The sequence below is a fragment of the Rhamphochromis sp. 'chilingali' genome (genome assembly GCF_963969265.1).
Source record: "Rhamphochromis sp. 'chilingali' genome assembly, chromosome: 12".
In the NCBI taxonomy this organism is placed as follows: domain Eukaryota; kingdom Metazoa; phylum Chordata; class Actinopteri; order Cichliformes; family Cichlidae; genus Rhamphochromis; species Rhamphochromis sp. 'chilingali'.
In genome coordinates this window covers 37,129,069-37,150,244 of record NC_137939.1, presented here as the reverse complement: position 1 = coordinate 37,150,244, position 21,176 = coordinate 37,129,069, and the positions used below count along the sequence as shown (strand labels likewise).

The 21,176-nt window shown below is 45.4% G+C and overlaps 2 protein-coding genes and 1 long non-coding RNA gene across 7 annotated transcripts in view; 2 read left to right on the top strand and 1 right to left on the bottom strand.

Moving 5' to 3' along the window:
- Positions 1-2,103, top strand: part of dnajc5ab (DnaJ (Hsp40) homolog, subfamily C, member 5ab) — a 19,211-nt gene extending 17,108 nt beyond the window's left edge. The window contains exon 5 of the mRNA XM_080899168.1: positions 1-2,103. This exon is cut by the window's left edge and continues 541 nt beyond it. The gene's annotated coding sequence lies outside the window, so the exon portion shown is untranslated.
- Positions 2,104-2,913: 810 nt separating this feature from the next.
- Positions 2,914-20,843, top strand: trim101 (tripartite motif containing 101). Of its 5 annotated transcripts, none has more exons than XM_080899163.1 (12): positions 2,914-5,001; positions 6,633-6,839; positions 9,292-9,461; positions 9,548-9,728; positions 9,898-9,993; positions 13,452-13,529; positions 14,184-14,339; positions 14,415-14,437; positions 14,538-14,662; positions 15,631-15,875; positions 17,196-17,325; positions 18,384-20,843. In XM_080899163.1, exons 2-11 carry the CDS (start codon positions 6,657-6,659, stop codon positions 17,280-17,282), a joined length of 1,344 nt encoding a protein of 447 aa, XP_080755289.1. In that variant the 5' UTR covers positions 2,914-5,001; positions 6,633-6,656; the 3' UTR covers positions 17,283-17,325; positions 18,384-20,843. The 5 variants fall into 5 exon arrangements, with proteins under 5 accessions (XP_080755289.1, XP_080755288.1, XP_080755287.1 ...); XM_080899162.1 differs by having other exon boundaries at positions 2,914-5,049; XM_080899161.1 differs by having other exon boundaries at positions 2,915-5,037.
- On the bottom strand, positions 9,840-13,440 carry LOC308407506. The gene is made up of 4 exons (XR_013973680.1): positions 12,229-13,440; positions 10,518-10,732; positions 10,307-10,384; positions 9,840-9,977 (listed from the first exon to the last, which is right to left on the bottom strand). It is a non-coding gene; the product is annotated as an uncharacterized lncRNA (long non-coding RNA).
- Positions 20,844-21,176: the final 333 nt, after the last annotated feature.

Here is a 21,176-nt window from a genome sequence, read left to right as displayed (position 1 = left end):
GGTGAGAGTCGTTACTAACAAAGTAACTACACATACTGCATTACTTCTAGGAAAAGTAACAAGTATGTTGTAACTAGACTGTTTGTTACATTACTTTCTCATTACTCTGCAAAATGACCTGAAACTCATCGTCTCACAATCTACGGTGGCCCTGAGAGGTCAAACATACTGCAACTCAATGACAAGCTAACAGTACATGGCTAATAGCAAACATGTTATTACAGGAATCATGTGATTAAAACACACATTAGCAGCATCTCCCTCACACTGCAGGTGAATGCTTTTTATTCAGCACGTGCCAGTGCGACACGTTCATGTCTCCATCATGTTAATGTCTCCATCATGTTAATGTCTCCATCATGTCTCCATCACGCCTCCATCACGTTAATGTCTCCTCAAAAACCCAGTTTTTGCGCCGTTTCTGTTTGCTGGTGTTTTGAGTTGCCGTGGATTTGTCCCTTCAGAGTCGGCGTATTAACAATATAAACCTGAGCTTACAGTCGCGCACACACGAGCACTGAGATGAAAACCAGCCCAAAGCCGCGGTGATAAAACATGAGACACCAACGGCTCTGGCTGCCGGGCTGGAGTCTGCATACACTCGGCTTTAACATCACTCGGGATTCTTTGTTTGTGCAGATGTTAGCAGCATAATGCAGATGTTTCTGTCAGTCTGCACTTCCCCAGCACACGCCTGGTAATTCTGACCACTCCGCCATTTTCCTCCATCAGCTGATTGCCATGAGAATAAAAACTTTGCTTAGTTTTTAATTTTTTCTGCCTGCCGTGCTGATCACTGAAGAACTTTTGTAATGCGAGTAACAGCGTACTAGTAACTAATGTGATTACAGTAACGTGTTGCACAAACACTGAGCAACCACAGCGTCCCCATGAAAACAGAGATCAGGGGAGAGCACGCCATCAAACAAGGAGTCACGTTTCCGTCAGAGAGCGCCGAGCACGCAGTTACCAAATTGGTAAATCCAATGATGAATCGTCACGGACAGCACACACAGCGGGATGGCTCTCTTCCACTCAGTTACTTTTTAGTCTAAGAGTAATCAGACTACTGTAGTTCTCAGCAGTAATTAAGCTCCAGTTTCCTCCTCCGAGCTTCGTCCCTCCTCCTCCTCCTCCCTTCATGTTTATGGTCTTCCACAGGTGAAGGATTGAGGCGCTGTGTGTCTGCGTGCACACTGATCGAGCCCCGTGTTTGTTGTAGTTTAGTGTGCGGAGGTAGCGATGCTGTACATGTGGTGTAAGTTTAGACCTCACCGTTCTTCCCTCTGTCTCTAGGTTTGCTTTTCCTTCTTTTTATTAATGGTGTTGATGAAGGGACGCTTTCACATCCAAAGTCTTATTATTGTTCAGACGAGCAGTTTTCTAGCAGAACAATCAGTTTGTACCAATCACACAAGTTTTATTTTGTAGGCTTTTATTTGTCACAGAAGTTTCCTGTTAGTTCGTGTCTGTAGATTGATTTTTGTAAAAACAAAAAACAAAGAAAAAAGACGACGTTGAACCAAACGGGCTAAATTTCTTCACCACATCTCGATGCTCGATCAGACACTCGTTGATGTCCATATGTATCGATGCTAGCGGCCGAGTCGACTCCTGACTGGTCTGAGCCAAACTGCAGATCCGTGAAAATCAGAGGTTTTATTTTCCCAAACACGTTTAAGTTGCTGTGTTCCTGTTTTCACATTGACCCCATCGCTGGGTTAAAAAGGCTTCTGAATGAGCTTCGGTGAAACCTGCAGACGCCTCGTTACCTGATTGGCTGACCAAACCTGGAGTCGGCACATTTCCATCATCGAATAATGAAACCGATGTATGTAAGAAGATAGCAGCCACATGGTGATAATAATGATGCATTATTTAATTTATTTTGATTTTCTGATCTTTGTAATGATTGATGAACTAGCCGCTGTGAGGAGGATGTAGACATCTTTAGATGTGTACCGTTCTGATGGCGAGGTGACAAATGGCAGACGTGCTGTACATACACACAGAGACGTAGAGGTTTGTGTTTGTAGCGTGGACGTTTGCCTGAAACGACTATCTGATGTACTGTTGTAAAATAAATGTTTCTGATGCTTCGGAGCCTCTTTGTGTTTAATCTACCACTGTAATCTGTAATCCACACATTGTATCAGAAGTCGTTACTTTATTCTCAAAGAGTACCACTCTAGTTGTAAGAAAGAGGTAGGATGCAGCCTTAGCCTTACTAGCTGAAGGCTTTCAGGGAGTTTTTAGGACTTCCTGATAATAATGAATTACAGTCGTCCAGCCTGGAAGTAATAAATGCATGAACTAGTTTTTCAGCGTCACACTGAGACAGGATATTTTTAATTTTAGAGATGTTGCGCAAATGGAAGAAAGCAGTCTTACATATTTGTTTAATATGTGAGTTGAAGGACATGTCCTGGTCAAAAATGACTCCAAGGTTCCTCACAGTGTTACTGGAGGCCAAGGTAATGCCATCCAGAGTAAGAATCTGATTAGAGACCATATTTCTAAGCTTTTCAGGGCCGAGTACAATAACCTCAGTTTGATCTGAATTAAGAAGCAGAAAGTTAGCAGCCATCCAGGTCTTTATGTCTTTAAGACATTCCTGCAGTTTAACTCATTGGTGTGTGTTATCTGGCTTCATGGACAGATAGAGCTGGGTGTCATCTGCATAGCAGTGTAAATGTATGCTATGTCTTCTAATGATGCTGCCTAAGGGAAGCATGTATAATGTAAACAGAATTGGTCCTAGCACTGAACCCTGTGGAACTCCATAATAACCTCAGTGTGTGAAGAGGACTCTCCATTTACATGCACAAACTGGAGTCTATTAGATAGATATGATACAAACCACTGCAGTGCAGTACCTGTAATACCTACAGCATGTTCTAATCGCTCTAATAGGATATTATGGTCGACAGTATCGAACGCTGCACTGAGGTCTAGCAGGACAAGCACAGAGATGAGTCCACTGTCAGAGGCCATAAGAAGATCATTTGTAACCTTCACTAAAGCTGTTTCTGTGCTGTGATGAGCTCTGAAACCTGACTGAAACTCTTCAAATAAGCCTCTGCAGATGATCTGTTAGCTGTTTGACAACTACTCTTTCAAGGATGTTTGATATGAAAGGAAGGTTGGAGATTGGCCTATAATTAGCTAAGACTGCTGGGTCTAGAGATGCTTTTTGAGTAAAGGTTTAACTACAGCTAGCTTGAAGGCCTGTGGTACATAGCCGATCATTAGAGATAGGTTGATCATATTTAAGATCGAAGAATTAATTACGACCAGAGTCGTACGTAGTGAGGAGGTAAAATTATTAACAAGATGATCGACCTCTGTTAGCGTTCAGATAGCTGCTCTGCTCTGTGTTGGTACAGGGCATTGAAGATGATAACAGTGGGTGGATTACATTCTTAAACTTAGTTACAGCGCTTTCAGAAAGACATCTACTGTGATGAAGTCTACTCTCCACTGCTCTAACCAATTTGTGGCTGGTCAAAACTAACAACTGACATGGGCCTTAACATCCACCAAGGCAGGAAGAAGTGCCTCAGCGAGCTGAGAAAGGGGCCTGGCATTGACACATACTTTTTAAGAAGTAAGTCAAGAGGCAGGAGAATCCCCACAGTCCTCAGGGCATCAGCACCCCGTTCGAAGTTCATTGTCGTACAGACCCTCCCATAGTTTTCAGATTGGAACTCCAGTAGCAGTTCCCAGTCTACAGTTTAGCAATCTACACTCAGTATTAGATTCTAGCCCAGCCGGCCATTTAATATCAGCCCCTAGCTTGGAGTTTAGCCACCAAATGCTAGCAACACACTTGTGTACAGATGTAAGCCAGCTAGTGAGCTTCTCTGACTCACTGACTCATATCATACTCCTTTCACAAAGTTTTACAGCCTCCCCCAGAGCATTATCATTCCCAACGTGTAACATACGGACGATTCGTCACATTCGTTGGTATGTTTATATTATTCTAATACGGTAAAATATATTTGTCCTACAGCGGCCACCATAGCTAGGATTATGCACTTCAGTTGGGTAGAAGACAGAACTCTGCTGACATCTAGTGGTGAGGTTTAACACGCTGTATCTCAAGTATTGTAGAAGAAGAGTGTGGAGACAATAAAGATGCATTTAAGCTTAACTACTGAATTACAGTGATGAGATTTAATTATTATATAATAACTGATCCTGTGTGAGGAATAAAATGTAGTCTGGTTTAGAAGTGTGCAGTGCTGGGTTCCCTTTCATAGAATAATATTATCAAGATGTGTCAGTACCAAAGTGGTCAGCAGGAGGTGCTGTTGTGTCAGACTGAACAACAAAAAAGCTAAAAACCCAAACTGCTGCGAGTGTTTCGCTGTTTCAGTCTCACAGGCTTACCGGCCGGGTGCCGGAGCTCTGAAACAAATGATTTTCACAGTAGCACACCTGAACTGCCCCGCCAACATGACCTCACTCCCAAAAAACAGAGAGCCCTTCAAAATAAAGGCCCACATAGGAGACGGTTAACTGTTGAGGATAAACGCTGTAATCTGACAGCCATTCTCAAACACTTACATCAGACAGATATTGTAAACTAGCAGATAAAAGCTGTACTGATGTATTGTTTTCCTCTGTGACCTGTTTGTGAAATACTGCTTCAGATCTAAAACTTTAAAAGGTCGAAGCAGAAAACCAGAGCTGAAGGATCAGGCTGAGCTGGCTGTTCCAGCACGGCCAGGGCTTAATCTGTCCACATACCAGCCTCCTCATATGGAAAGTGTGTGTGTGTGTGTGTGTGTGTGTGTGTGTGAGAGAGGCTGAAACCTGACGCCCCCTCAGGTCAGCCCCCCTCCACACTTTTCTGCAGATGGTGAGGAAGTACAAGCAGACTCAGAGAACAGGACAGTTTTGGTGAGGAAGACGTCTGGACTCTTTCTCGCGGGACACATTTGGAGTCTCTGAAGAGAAGAGCTCACGAACCGTCTGACCTCCGGCCGTCTCTGGGTGGGTACTCGCAGCACCAACCGGACGACGGCAGAGGTAAAACATCCAGTGAGTCTTTGACAATCCATCTGAACTATCAAGAGGACCACTTCATGCTAGTGGCTGCCTCTGTTTAGGTGCTGAGGTAGGTCTCCCTGCAGGATTGGTTTTCCCTGCATCAGGAGCAGCGCTGGGCTCTTCAAATCACGGACAAACAGGATCCCACAGCTGTTTATGTTTTTGAAACCATTTTGCACAGAGAGGCATTTTTTGAAAAATGTATTGATGCAATGTTGAACATTATTACACAGGAAAAACTACATGTAAAATAATCACAGCGTGACGCCTCTGCCTTTGTAAGCGGAGGGACAGTAACTGCGTGTAAACCTGCAGACAGTCAGATTAACAGTATTTTGTCGCTATCTGCCATTCTGCTATTCATCTCATGTAAACAATAACGTGGCCAAAAAATCTCCGTTTACGGTGATTCGAAACGTTTACGTGGACGAAACAGCTGCGTGTTCAAAAATACTCGTGTAGGTGCGGACGCAGCGTAAAAGAGTTAGTAGTTTGTTTTATTACTGCCTGTAATTTATTGCAGTTTACTTGCATTTGCTTAATTGATTGCTAAATGTTTGAGGTGAAATAAACTGCAATGCGGCAAAATATGGGTGTGTGTGGTTGGAGGATGTGTTTGTGCGGGGGGGGGGCATTTTTCCTGGGGCCTAGCAAAAGAGGTTTGGGAGCCACTGACTTAGAGAGTTCCTGAGTTTGACAGCCTGAACTCTTCCACCTGCGGCAGATACGCAGGAGTTTGTTTCCTGTCTCTTTCTCGTGGCGCAGCTGTGGGGTCTCTCCATCATCACCTCCGCACTCGTCAGCCTCGTTAAACTGAACCACAACTCAAACTGTGTTGAGGAATGGGCTCTGAGTCGGGTGTTTGTGTTGTGACCGTATGCATGGAGCTGCAGACAAACACAGCATTTCGATTGGCTTCTTTTCCCTAAAGTCCGCACAGCTGACTGAGAGGTGCACAGGTCTGTGTGAACTTCAGAGCCGAAGGGGAAACCTGCAGTCTGAGCTCGTGTGTTCACAGGTGTCCCAACCGCGATACTAAATGAATTATTAATAATTGCATTAAGTCTGATTCAGAGTCTCATCTGTCACCTTATAAGAATGAATCTCCTGTCAGTGTAGCAAAGGCATCGCGCCTCTATTTTGAAAGGCTGCCAAAACCAGTCCAAACAGTGTGAATAACAAGGCTGGACAGATGTTAACGATGGATGATTTTAAATGATCATCCCATGAATCAGCACAGCTGCCAAACACTTGTCACTTTGCACAAACAGGGTCGTTCACAATTAACAGCCGCCTCACAGTCGGGGTCATGCAGCCATCTTGAATTTTGTTTCATCAGCAGGCTGATTAGAAGAGCAGATGTGCAGATGTTGGTACCTGTGAAATGAAATGTTCCGCTTCTCTCTTAGAAAAACTGCAGATTTAAGTTTCACATCTTAGACCCCGAGGTTACGTCCACCTTTTAACTACAGTCTGTGTGTGTGTGTCTGTGTGAGTCACTGGTGCTGCTTCACAAACGTCACAGCTTTGTGTCTTTGCTGATGTGAAGTGAGTGTTTGTACTGCTTCTACCAGGAGGTGAAGCTCGGCGGAGCGCCCATGTCGCTGTCAGCTGACCTGAGCTGCCTGCAGGGCAGCAGAGGCGCCGAGCGCGAGGTGGCGCTGACCACGCTGGAGAAACAGCTGATCTGCCCCATCTGCCTGGAGATCTTCAACAAACCCGTCGTCATCCTGCCGTGCGAGCACAACCTGTGCAGGAAGTGTGCCAACGAGCTCTACCAGGTCTCTCTCTCTCTCTCTCTCACACACACACACACACACACACACACACACACACACACACACACACACACACACACACACACACACACACACACACACACACACACACACACACACACACGTGGTGTGCGGACAGATTAAGTGGATTATCTGTGGCTAAACTGGGACATGTGGATGTTTAACTGGTTTGCTCACGGAGGCACCACAAAGTCAGCTGTCATGAACACATTCACTGTTATTGTTCTGTGTGTGTGTGTGTGTGTGTGTGTGTGTGTGTGTGTGTGTGAGAGTGAGCACAGCACAGACACACACAAGTAACCAAGTAAAGATGGCCACAGTGATGTCACAGGTTGGTGAGCGCTCGAAGCTCCCCCCTCATACAGAGGTTACCTGTCCATCACTGTGTAGCCCCGCCCTAATCCTCCTCCACTACCTGCTCCTCTCTGACTCTAACAGGACCATCATTTCTAAAATGAACTTCCTTTTTGTTCACTCACACCTGAAACCATGAACCAATCAGGAAAGACTTCAGGCGATCGTGGCTCAAGAGTTGGGAGTTCGTCTTGTAATCGGAAGGTTGCCGGTTCGAGCCCCGGCTCCGACAGTCTCGGTCGTTGTGTCCTTGGGCGAGACACTTCACCCGTAGCCTGCTGGTGGTGGTCAGAGGGCCCGGTGGCGCCAGTGTCCGGCAGCCTCGCCTCTGTCAGTGCGCCCCAGGGTGGCTGTGGCTACATGTAGCTGCCATCACCAGTGTGTGAATGTGTGGATGTGCGAAGCACTTTGGGGTCCTTAGGGACGAGTAAAGCGCTTTACAAATACAGGGCGTCCGTCTTGTCACAGACCGCAGCTGCCCTCTGCTGGACATTACAGAGAAGGTGTATTGTAAACACAGCGTGTGCCCTGCAGAGCCTTCTCCCCCAGCAGTTCCTCCACTCGCACATCCAGGAGCATCAACATCTACACTGCTGCCATTTTTCTTATTTCACTGTCTGTGTATGAAGATATGACTCCAAATGTGCAACATGGTAATGAAACCTGCTGCTGCCTCACATCTGCGAACATTTTCACGTAAATCAGAGCCGTGCTAATGTTGACCTCCTCCGGTGCTCCAGCCTGAAGACAGAGGAGGGGAGGGGGGAACAAACGCTGTGATGGTAAAGGAGGAGCAGAGCGAAGGTTTATGGAGGACAGGCAGAAGGTTATGTTACAGAGGAAGATGCTGGGATAGGAGGAGGTGGAGCTAAATCTCAGGGCTGGGTGTCGTCACTGATTTCTAGAATCGATTCGATTGGAATCGGGGGAATTTTGCCTCAGACAGTCAGAAATATTATAATTCTGATCACGCATCAGCACATTTCCATATTTTTGCATCTATAAAAAGGAAGCTGACACTTGTGAGACTTTGTCACAGGTGTGAGCATCACAGCAGAGGCCTTTGTGTCAAAGTAACTGAGGATAAAACAGAAAAACATGGAGGTGGTTTTCCTGGTCTGGGATTTATACAAATATTCTGCAGTAGATCAAAAACGAAAGAAAACCATTAATCAACACGTGAACATGACCTGATGCTGCTGACGTGAAGCAGAGCAACGTTACGGAGGTTTGATTACAGACACAGCTGAGAGTTTTGCTCCTCGTCATCATTTTAAAAAGTTTACATCTCTTCAGTCTTGAACCGCAGAAAGGAGACTTCCTTGTTGGAAGTCAGCACATAACAGTAGACTGGTGGGTAACAAGCCAGTGAAAATGCAGAAACAGATCTGTAGATGGGAAGCTGTTCGTGCCGTTCACTGAGACACAGAGCTGTGCATTACGTGTGATGGAAGCAAAACAGAAAAGCTAAGAGGCAATTCATGAGAAAGTGAACTGCGAAGCGTAGTTTGGATCTTCTTTTGCTTGGTTGTGTCAACTTTGCTTGGAGAGAGATGAAACCTTCAGCTCAGAATCTAGCACAAAACAACCGAGCACCGACTCCAGCTGTGAGCTGAGAATGAAACTGAAGGTTGCTGAAATCCGGAGAACGGCTTTGTTTGTATTTCATTAGTAAAGGCTGAACAGAAATAGAGTAGAAGGAAGCTCGGTCCGTCCTGTAAGGGAGTGCAGACGTGGAGCTGTGATCACAGTAAAGCAGTGAGGAAGGACACAGGTGGGCACAGGTAAGCCGGGGCTGGCAACAACAACAGGAAGTAAAACCACAATAAGACAGACCGCCAAAGTAAAACTGGAGGTGACCAAGCACAGCTAACAGTACAGCAGATACACAAAGATCACGTAGCGAGGATCATTTCTGTCACTTTGATGTTGTGTGTTCGGGCTGTGTTGTGTGTCTTCGATGCTCCAGTAACAGATGTTGTGTGATGGGAGGCTCGGCCGCTGTTTGCCGCCCGGTTTGTGCGTCACGATGGCGTTCGGGGTTAAGCTGGCATTTTGGTTTCTTGCTTCCTGTGTGCAGCCGTCTCTGTTCCACGCTCGGACCACCATGTCGGTGAACAGCGGGCGTTTCCGCTGTCCGTCCTGCAGACAAGAAGTGCTGCTGGACCGCCACGGCGTCTACGGCCTTCAGCGAAACCTGCTGGTGGAGAACATCATCGACATCTACAAAGAGGAAATCAACAGCACCAGGTTGAGTCACAGCCAGGTGATGTCTGACGACAGGTGATTAAAGCAGAGACGCGGTGTTTAACCACTTCCTGTGTGTTCACCTCCAGGCCCCTCCCTCCACCTTCACCTCCACCTCCTGCTCATTCAACATGCTCCGACCACGAGGGAGAAAAGGTGAACATCTACTGCCTCACCTGTCAGGTTCCCACCTGCTCGCTCTGCAAAGTCTTCGGGGCCCATCAGTCCTGCGAGGTGGCTCCTCTGAGCGCCATCTACCAGCAGCAGAAGGTACTGCAGTGACCTGCTGCCTGCGTTATTATTGTTATTAGGCGCTTAAATAAATGATCTCTGTGTTTGTGTGTCCGGCTCACACTGTTGCTCAGCTCTCACAGCTGTTTTCTGCTGAATGACCTGCAGCTGTTACCACCTCATGCAGTCACTTCCTTCTGTTCTCCAGGACCAGCTGCGCGAAGGCGTCGCCTCTCTGAGGGCGTTCAGCGACAAAGTCCAGACTGTGATCAATGAGCTGGAGGAGACCTGCAGACACATAGAGGTGTGTGATGTCAGCGATAACCAATAAACAACAATAACATTCATTGTAGAAGTCTTGTGATTGGCAGCTCAGTTCACAGTGTTAGAAACAGTCTGAGCTATGAGACGGTCACGGTTTGCCTTTCAGCATCCGCACGCAGGAGTAGCAGTGGCGTGTTTCTGTTGGGGGGCAGGTAGGGGCACAGATAGTGTTAAAAAAAGTCTATCAACTGTTAACCATAATGCAATAACCCTATAACCCTAATAACTCTTATTAGAATGAGATTTTAAAGGCTGTCAATATTAGTCTATAAGTAAGACTGGAGGTTCAATACCATGTGGATGGCCCGGTGTCGTACATGATGTTTCAAAAGGCACCGCATCCTGGTTATCTGGTGGATCATGAACAGGTGCTGGGATAATATCAAAAGATTACATTTCATTAAATAATGTTACGATTTGGGGTTGGCAGTGTATTGTTTTAGTGTAACAATAAAAAAACATGTTATTTAAAACAGGATTTTGTTTTACTTTCCAGTTACGTACCACAATACAAATATTAGGATTTGTCCCCTATGGATCGGTTGAACATCCCTTCCTTGCATTTTCCTTGTTCGTTCTCTCTCACACACCTTCATTTGTAGAACTCACAGGTGACAATGATGACTGCGGACATTGTTCTCTGCTTCTGGGTGTATTTTAGCCTTCTTAAGGAAGAAATCTTTTCATTCTTCCTGTTCTTTTATCTCTACTGGTTGGCTCTGAAGTAATAAAGCAAAAACTTGTGTTACAAACAACAACTTTCCTGATGACCTTGACTAGAAGTCAGGGATGTCAACTTCCGGCCCTCGTGGACCCTATCCTGCACGTTTTAGATGTTTCCTATCCGGTTGTTCAGTCTGACGTCACTAGCCGTGTCTGGGCCTAAACTCCGCTGCAGGTCCATATATCAAACGATCACTGTGGCATTACTGAGAGTTGAAAACTGTCTAAAGTCTTTCATCTTTAATAAAATGATCAGCGTTCTGCTCTACCAGGTGTAACAATTGAGTTTAACATCCAGGCACCCATGAAAACGGAATTTATGACATTTAACGGAGTTAGAAGTTAGCAGGAAGTTAGCTCGCTAGCTTCTATCTAAATACAATGTAGCATGTCCTGACTGCGGGGTTTTGGAAATAAATTAAAACGTACAGCTCTGCTATCACTTCCAACATAAATGAAGACAGAAAACTAAACAGCAGTGACGTTTGTAGGGTTACTGAAGTTGGGCTAGCTGGTATATAATGATGTGCTAGGTGACCGCTAGCGACACAGCTATGTTAGCATAATATAAACAAGCTAACTTTTTTTCCACTCGATAAAAGTTAACGTGAGTGTTCTCGGTGGTCAGGAACAAATGTAATCGCATGGCAGGATGCTGTAAAAGGACCAAACTTCAGCCAGGAGAACAACTGAGATAATCCATCCACAATACGAGGTTAGTCATTCATATACTGCTGCATGGGCTGGGCTGTAGTTACATCCTAAGGTTTTAAAAACTGAGCTTAAATAAATGATTAGCGGTAATAAAAGCCGAGGGAGGTCAACAGTGATCACTGACTGTTTTAGGAGCTTTTTGAGATTAAATAGAAGAAAATACAAAACATTAAACATGTTAACAACACAAAAGCCATATTAAACGCAGACTACTTTAGGCCCGGAAGTAGGATTCGTCGCGTTATCACTGAACAACCGGATACCAACAGAGCCAGTTCAAATCAAACAATCCCCAAACACCTACGTGTTTGTAAATGATCCTTTAAATCAGCTGTGTTGAAGTCTGGAAACATCTGGAACCGGGAGGACCAGAACTGCACATCCCTGCACTGAACATGGCACAGGGGTGATTCACTCTATTCATAACATGGAGCTGGCAGATAGGATCAGTAATGAGAGAAATTAGCTGGACCGCACGGTGCAGTGTAAGTGCTGCCTCATGGTAAACTTTGGTAATATTGATGTATACAGAACACTGGCTGATGATACAGTCAGCTGGCATGGTGACGCTGCCAGTGTTAACCTGCAACCAAACCTGCAGCTCCACACAGCAATGCTACGACTTGGATTGTATCTTATAACTCATAACTCTTATGCTAGCTCCCCCAGCAGCCGACTGTCTCAAATATGCGACGGCTGCAATAATTCTTCAAGTGTTATTTTTTCCTTGGGATTCTAATTTAAGTTTACTAAACTCAACAAACTTAATATTACTTACTGGGACATTTATTCTCTCCTCATTTTCTTTCGCTGAAAAATTATTTTCTGCGGTGTCTCTTTCGTGCTTGGTTCTCCTTCCTTTGCTAACCTGATGCTCATAGTGCAGAAGCCAATGCTGCATTCACTTACACTCGGACATCCGAGTTTCACGGTGAAAACATAATCGTACATTGGCTATTTGATTGAATTTTATTGTTTTAGCTTCGGGGTGGCACCTGGGTGGCCAGTCTGGTTGGGGAGGTGACCTGTGCCCCCCCAGGCCACCCCGCTGGACACACCACTGCTGAGTAGCCAGTTAACAATGAAAGTTTGTTTACAATCTCTTCACCGAGTGTATTTACAGGCTGTGCGGGGATAGTGCTATATACAAGACGTGAGGGGGGCAGACCTCCAGGAATCTGGGGAAAAGAGGATCACACACACGCTCCTCCCTCTCTCTCAGCTTTGTGACCAGTCGCTCCTTCCACACACTGCTCCTGGAACAATGCGATGGTCCGAGGAAGCTCGATACAAACAAATGCACGTTAATATTCTGCACACGGGCACGAGAAACTTTGGCTTGAACTTGTTACTGACGGGAGTTTAACAACGATCCAGCGCCAAACAGCAGACCTCTCCCCTCTTCAATACCGGCTGGTCCTGATGAGGTCCAGGTGTTTCCAATACAGGGAGGCGTGGGCCGAGGGCGTGAACCCACCATGATGTCCGCCCCAGCAAAACAGGAGAGAGAGAGAGAGAGCGAACATAATGACCAGCTCCTTGCTGATCCCGCAGGTCGTCACAGGGACGTGTTTCAGATCGTTTCATGACACCTTTGCTCATCTCTTCACTTTGTCAATTCAGCAGATGGCCCCGCCCCTCCCTGAGCCTGGTTCTGCCGGAGGTTTCTTCCAAAGGTTTTTCCTTCCCGCTGTCGCCAAAGTGCTGCTCACAGGGGGTCATATGATTGTTGGTGTTTCTATGTATTATTGCAGGGTCTACCTTACAATATAAAGCACCTTGAGGCGACTGCTGTTGTGATTTCGAGCTCCTCAGACTGCAGCTGCAGAACATCTGCACAAAAGCTGCTCGTTAACACGTGCACACACATCACGATCCAGTTATTGAGCATGTGATGAAGCAGAGTCTGCATGAAGATGAATTCAAAAGTGTCAGGAGTCCATGAAAGAGCCTCGTGGTTTATCTGCGTCAGACCTGACTGACTGTGTCGTTGCTCCTCAGGAGAACTGCAGCATTCAGAAACAGAGCGTGTGCGAGAAGTTCAACCGCATGTTCTCCATCCTGGAGGAAAGACAGAAGGTCAGAGTTCAGCCCTCGTCCTCAGTGACGTCGGGACTTTAAAATATAAATGTGTGCCGTGCGCGTAGGTTTCCTGTTTTATTTTGGTAGTCCCGTGTTGCTTGTGCTTTGTCTTCAGTCTGACTTCCTGCCCTGTGGCAGTGTCTGCTGTGTGTCCCTGTGTCTCCTTTCCCTGGTTACCCTCAGTGTGTCTGCATGAGGAGTGAGCTTCCTGTTTGGACTTTGCACCAATAAAAGTACGTTTTTGTTTTTGAAAGCTGCAGACCCAATCAGACGACTGCAACCTCACAAAGTCCTTCTTCTTTTACTTGGTTGCCTCCATCGCTGCTTCTGTTTCAGCAGGAAGCTTCAGTTCCCTGACGTCACTCTGTAAACGATGTGAGCAGGAAACTGATTTTACAGTCCCAAGCAGAAAGAAGCAGTCGCTGTTTTGTCACCGCACAGAGACCCGCCTGCTGCTCTGTCGTGTCTTCGTCTGAGGGACGTAATCAGGATAACGTCCTTCGGATGAGGACACGTGTCCTCAAACACGTTGCAGCCTCTGCGGTGAATGTTCTTGCGCCTGCTGTCTGTTTGTGACAGAAAGCTCTGTACTACGTCTTGTTTGAACACGATGGTCACGCCTCATAGTGTTTCTTTTTACTGTGATCGAAGGCGATGGCGCAGCGAATCAGCTCTGAGCAAGAGGAGAAGACGGGCCACGCGCGGGCGCTGGTGCGTTGCCATGATGACAGCATGGCAGCCAACAGCAGGCTGGCGGAGAGCGCCGCGAGCAGCATGGAAGAGCCCAACATGGCCGCCTTTGTTCAGGTGAGCGACTCCCGTTTCCTGTGTGCGGCGGTGACGAGTCTGACTCGGCTCATTTGTCTCCTCCTCCTCTTTCAGAGTTCAGCAGAGATGATCACAAAGTGAGTGACGGGAAATATTCTTCACGCCTTCCTTCACTTCGTCAGCATTAACCAACCTTCTTTTGCTTCCTATACCTCCTCGCGTCCTCGCCGTCCTCAGGGTGAAGGCGGCGAGTGCCTCGGGTCCGTCCGAGACGCTGAGACCAAGTTACGAGCGCCTGAGTCGTTACAGGGTTAACTTCAGCGAGCAGGAGAGGGCGCTGAAGAGCATCGACTTCATCAAAGGTTCGACTCGTTCGGCTCATTTCCACCTCCCCAACCCGACACAGGGCAGCTCTGCATGACACGAAGGCTACAATAAGCCATCTTTATATGATCCTGCAGCGCTTCCTGTTTAGCTCCTCCCACTTTAAAGTGCCTTTCCTCTGATTGGTTTAAATGCTGTGGGTGTGGCTTCTGTTTGGAGCACATTACTGCACAATGAGCTGGTTATGGGTTGTTGTTGGAGTAACCTCACAGCAGCCGTGTTATCGGTCAGAGGATCCGCAGTGTGCGACGCCATGTTGGCACCAACACTCTGAGGATGCAGGAGGTCAGCTGTCATCAGTGATACCTGCCCAGGTGCTTCCCTGTGATCATCGTAACACAGATGTCTTCAGCTGCAGCGGGTTACCAAACTAATCAGGTTGTAGTGTTTTATCTCCACAATACAGACACGTGCTTTAATTTAACGTCCCCTCCTGAAGAAGCAGGGCGAGGGGCGGCGCCTTCACATGTAGGTGTAGTAGGCGCCAAGCTTGGTCCTGGAGGTCCTGAGCAGAGGCAGAATAACTCACAGTGAAGCTGCTGCAGAGCATCAGGAGCCACGTCAAGAATTCAAACAATAATGACGACGAGTATGAAGGACTGCAGCTGCAGACGAACTAGTGTGAGCAGTATTCATTGGTCCAGCTCTCAGCCGTTAGACGCGGGCGTGCATGTTAAAGGTCACTTCTATAAAACCCCGCCCATTTTTAAGTCTTTGTTCATTTCTGTTCATGCTCAGATTTTCTGAAATCTTCTAAAATTCAGAAAATGGAGCGATGCAGGAGAGAAAACAAAAATGAATTGAATGAAAAGTCGTGGAGTAAAAGAATGAAGCAGCAAATACATTATGAATAAATAAACATGTTTACATCACTGCATTATTCGTGTTGCATTTACATCAGTTCATCTCATTATTTCCTTTGTGATGTTGGCTCCTCCTCCCTCAGCATCATGGTTTTGTGATATCTCTCCAGTCGTGAAGGATGTTCCTGAAGAACCAGAGCCAAAAGAACCCAAAGATTCTTTGATCCAGAACACAGAACCAAACGGCAACCAGCAGGCCGCAGAGGAGGTTTCAGAGCAGGAGACTCCTGAGCTGGACTCGGGTCATATCACGGAGGGAGAGGAGGAAGCCGCCGCCGAGCTAGCTAAAGAGGGCGGCGAACGGCAGGAGGGAATGAGCACACAGCAGGTAGAGTATCACACCTGCTTTAAAGACGCTCACCTTTACATTTGATTGTAAACTACTCAGAATTTCTCTAACATATAATCTAATGAAAGAGTCCATCAGTAGCCTCAGAGCTGCCAACAGAGCTGAGGGTCGGCTGTGAGACATGAAGGTTGTCCAAATATGGTCACTTCCTGAAACAAAACCAACATGGTGGCAATTGAAACGTTACCAATGAGGCTTCAAAATGCTACAAACCGTGAACAGCTGGACCTCACTGACCAATGGGCTTGAGTCTGTGTTCGTCTTTTGTATACAGGGTTTGCAGGAAATGCATGTTTTACTAAGAGAACATTTGCAGGTCTCCAAAACCATCACGGAGGGATAAACACAGCGAGTGGTTAAACATGTGGCTGTAACTATCTTCACCTGTCAGTGTGAGGGGATGGATGAAGAGGAGGAGGAGGATGCTGACTTTTACCCCGGCTGGTGCACAGCTGGCTTGAGCCCCTCAGCTCCTGGACAAACCCTGCCGGAGGTCCATCGATGCATCAGCGAGGACGGGTTCACTTCATGCTGCTGGGGTCAAATCTCCTCCCACAAGGCTGCCTATCTGTCCTCCATGAGTCCCCATCTGCTCTCATATCTGCTCAAAAAATCCAGCAGAAGAACCTCAGAGCGAGGAGGAGGAGGAGGTGCAGGGCTGGGCGTACCTGTCCGAGGCCGCTGAGGAGCAGCTGAACGAGGCCGAAGGAAAGGGAAGCAAAGGATGCTCGTCACTGGTGCCGGCGCAGTGAGCTCAGGGTGAGGCTGGGGAGGAGCGAGGAGGATGAAGCTGTGAGGAAGGAGAAGCGTCACACGGAGAGCAGAGACGGCGAGTTTGGAGCGTCGAAAGGAAGAGAGGACGACGAGAAGAAACCCAAAGGCTCTGACGTCACCGTGGAGACGAGAGGTGCTGAAGACGCCCGTTCTCAGGTCAGTGTCATCCTTCGTCATCATCATGGACCAGGCTCTGCACGCTGCTCCCACCCACAGATATGGCTCCACCTCCACAGCTGCTTCTTCTTCTCTTTTTATTCGTTTTGTTTCTGCGAGCCGAGCGTGATGCCGGGCGCCGGCGCAGCCTGCAGGCTCAGACATCAGTTTAAATATGGAAAAGGGAATAATCAGAGCTTTAACCCTCCATGTACGGGAGCAGGAGGGAAGCACAGCTACACCTGAATGAACAGGTGGAGACTTCCCACCTGAGCCGCTCAGCCGGCTCGTTAGAGTTAGCAAATAATCCACCGCATCTCACCTCCATCCTCTTCCTCATCCCTCCTCCACCCTCCTCTCCACCTGCAGGCTGTCACACTGTTCTTCTACCTGCTCGCCCTCCTGGTCATCCTGCAGAGGGCGTGGGCTTACGTCGGCTGCTTTATTTGCACATAAACGCCACACGGAGCCGCACGAACATCACTGCCGCACAGCTCAGGTATGCTCACCTGCAGCATGCTTTTATTGTGAAAAGCATGTGACTCAGAATACTTTTATTTTAAAAGGATAAAAACAGCTTTTCTAGGATCCTTTTGGTCAGACTACATTAAAGATGAATTAATCTTTACTTTTAGACGATCACTGATGCGTTTTATTATAAACATAATAATTCTGCTTCTTACAGAAAACACTTTAAACTCACAGCGACTACAAATAAATGAAATCAGGTTACAGTCAGTCGAATTTGTTTTTAAAGCGAGCACTGATTGTCTAAAAAAATCTATAATAATAAAATTATTTGAACTTTATTCTTTTTTATTTTCCTTTTTTTTTTTTACCCCCATACTACTATCACTGTTACCGCAGTACTTATACTATTAATACTCTTACTGTGTGGTACTGAGTGGAGCACAGGAGCGTGGTGGGACTGGACAAACTTACAGTGCAGACAAGGAGCGGAGACTCAGCTCTGCTGACACCCTGTGGTCGGTCTGTGTAATGACAGTTTTAATTCTCTGTAGTATAAATATGGAAGCATTATCACTGTTTTATTCAGGCTTTATTAAAGCATAATATTATATCATTCATGATAAACATTTCCATTTATTAAATATGTAAATTTCTCTCCCACCACACGTCTGTCATTAACGTTGCTCTAAAATTGAATTCATAATAATCATCTGAAACATGTCTTTGGGCCAGTTTGCTTAAGCTCTGCGGACACTTGATTTAATATAAAGAAAAGCTGTTTATAATTATGTAAAAGCTCATTCATGCAGATTAAAATACAATAATGCAACATTCTGTAATCGTGACATCAGAGCGAGAGGAAATAAAGACCAACCAAATCCAGCAGGAAGTCAGTTTGGAAATAGAAAGGTCAAAGGTCACCATTTTGAACATCAGGACAGGATTTAAAATAGTTTGGAGCAAACAGGAAGTTTATCTCAGGTATGAGACACCAGGTGAGCTTCCAGGTGACGTCTTGGTCGTCTCTGCGTGTTAGAGAGCCAAATCCGTTTTAACCATCTTTTAATCTGAAATCTTAATCTGCAGGATTCAGGAGACTCGTACTGCTCACGCTCACCTCCACCTGCTGTCCCTCCAGGAGGGAGACCCACGGCCCCCGCATCGCTGCCTCCACCTCCTCCACTTCCTCCTCATCTGCCCAGTTTTTCTCCTGGCTGAGCCCCACCCACAACAAGAGTTAGGCGGTGGGTGGATGGTTGGGGGGGATTCCTCTGAGAGATGTTTGGTTGTTTGGGCTCTTATTTTGAAATTGTGCCTGAGAAATTACATTTTTGGGCTCGTTTTTGTAGAAAGTGTGACAGACGATCGCTGACCTGACAGGAAGTGAAAGCAGAGAAATAATGAGGTTCACAGGCCGAGGAGGCGTGATACATTTATGTGTGTGTGTCGTGATGATGATGATGATGATGATGATGATGCTTCTCACATATTCATTGTTGATTTTTAAATAATAATTTTTCTGATGCTGATTTTGTTTCATGACTGACTCATTCAGTCTTTGGACACTTTGAGTTTCTGCGTGTTTTGTCAGTGATGCCTGAGATTAGGGACAAAACAGGTTTTAATTTTCTAAAAAATATTTTTGATTTTTCAAAATCATATTTACATATAATTGTTACACAAAGTTTTGGCCGTCTCACCATGTTTTGGTCTCCCAGGTGTAACATTTTTTAATAATTTATGTTTTTGCTGGAGAAGTGCAACGTTTTTGTCAACACCATCAGACACAAAGAAATGCAAAATATATATTTTAAATAAAGTGTTTCAGCTAGTTTGACTTTTAGCAGCTTCTCTGTTCTACTGTTTATGCTTTCAAACTAATTATACCACATTTAAAAGTAAGATTGTTTGGCTTTTTGTTATTAGAGTTACAGTCGTACATATTTTCAGAAGCTTGTATTTAATCTCCATAAGAAACAATCATATTTAGCAGCATGAAAATTACACATTTATTGAGAAAATTAACTTTTTTTATTGGAATATCATGAGGGAGCAAAACATATGGTTCTTCAAAAGGGAAAAATAAACAAAAACCCAGAATTTTGGAGTTGATAAGGTGTTGACGGTGGAAGCGTTGGGAAGGTTACTTTTCAAATGTATTCCACTACAGATTACAGATTACATGCCCTGTGGCTGTGACGCAGTTTTATCACAAAGTTGTGCCATAAATGAAATTAAAACAAAAAAACTCACCATGGCATGTGTATCGAACAGGAAGTGGTAAAGGGGTCCTCAGAGTGTAAGCTGCCCACAATCATTCCTGATTTTTTTGTACTTTTTAAAAAATCTGATGGTGTTGACAAAAACTCTGGACACGATTTTAATCACTTAAAATATGCAAAAATAAATTTCAGGTGTACATTTTGATATTAAATAAGGTATTGACTTAAATACTTAGTGACTTGATGTTTAATTTTACATTACTGTTCATTTTTCTCTCTGTTTTAATATCATCACACCTGCTTGTGGACAGTGGATTTTTAGGGTACTGGTAATGTATTGTACCATTTAAAGTAAATATATATGCATAACAAAACACAAAATCATACTTTTGTTGTGTAAACATTGCCTTGGTTTGTCTCTTAGTCAGCTGGGTTAACACTTGTGTGCATATTTTTAACCCCAAAATCGGGTTTTATCGGCGGACGTGTTTTGTCCCTTATCTCAAGAATCACTGAAATCCACGGACGTGGTGTTTGCGCGTGTGTCATGAGGGCGTCTCGCAGGTTTAAAAATCACATCGGTCAGATTTCTGAGGCTGGAGACGCTGTGCGTGCTGCGAAGAGCTGTTCTGCATTTCCATTCACAGATAAACACAAAGTGTCAAACCAAAGTATTTCAGCAGCATTTTGCAGCTGTGCTGAGGAGAAACCACTTCCTGTTTGGATGACTGCCCTTTAAAAATAAAAGCACACCTGCCTTAAAGCGCCAATCAGAGCTCAGCAGACCTGTCACACTCTCTGACGGTGTGTTTTTAGGTTTACACACAAACACGTCAATGTGACGTTTTTGTGTTTCTGCTGCTGTAAAATGTGTCGTCATGATTTAAAAACACGTTGGTCTAAAGTAAATCTGTCACCTGTGCTCCTGGAGTCCACGCAGAGGCCCACTCACAGCCGGGTTTCTGCCACAGCTAACAGTAATGCTAATTATTAAAACATTGTTTTCTGTGTGTTATAGTAGGTCTTACAATATAAAAGCACCTGAGGCATCTGTTGTTGTGATTTGTTGTTTCTGTAACAGGTAACCCACGAGCACGCACAAGCTCTGAAAAATATTAAAGTTCATCAATATTATTTTTGATTAAGGTGCTAAATTACATTTATTTACACAAATATGCATTTGAGAGGTTGAATGTAGTGACTGCTCTCAGACGTGCGAGGTGCTCGCTCATGTTTGTGACTAAAGTCAGTAGTTCAGTTTGAAATTCATCGCTCCTGTTTAAAGAGGCACGACTCACTATATTAAATATATATGAAATTAAAATGAATGTTTGTCTTTTATTGTTTTTATGACAGGTGTGCAGTGAATCTGATAAGCACTGTACCTGTGTGTGTGTCATAGATAATCTCAGAACAGCTGAGTAACAAACCGAGAAGAAACATCTGCTTACTCTTCACGTCGAGAACATCTGTGCACTGTGATGTAGAGATGCAAGCCGGAGTTAGAACAGGCCTGGGCTGTACCTTCATGTTTGTACCACAGGACGGAGCAGTGAGTCAGGGTGACCTTTATTTAGCAGGTAAAAGCATAGCAGCATCCGGAGGAAACGCGGCTAAAATAAACGAATAAAATAAAAAACCCGCTGATGCCGTGTCG

Coding starts and splice junctions, on each gene's coding strand:
- trim101 (XM_080899163.1), top strand. CDS start 6,657: ATGTCGCTGTCAGCTGACCTGAGCTGCCTGCAGGGCAGCAGAGGCGCC. Junction 9,462..9,547: donor GAGGAAATCAACAGCACCAG/GTTGAGTCACAG, acceptor GTTCACCTCCAG/GCCCCTCCCTCCACCTTCAC. Junction 15,876..17,195: donor AGGGAATGAGCACACAGCAG/GTAGAGTATCAC, acceptor CTCCACCTGCAG/GCTGTCACACTGTTCTTCTA.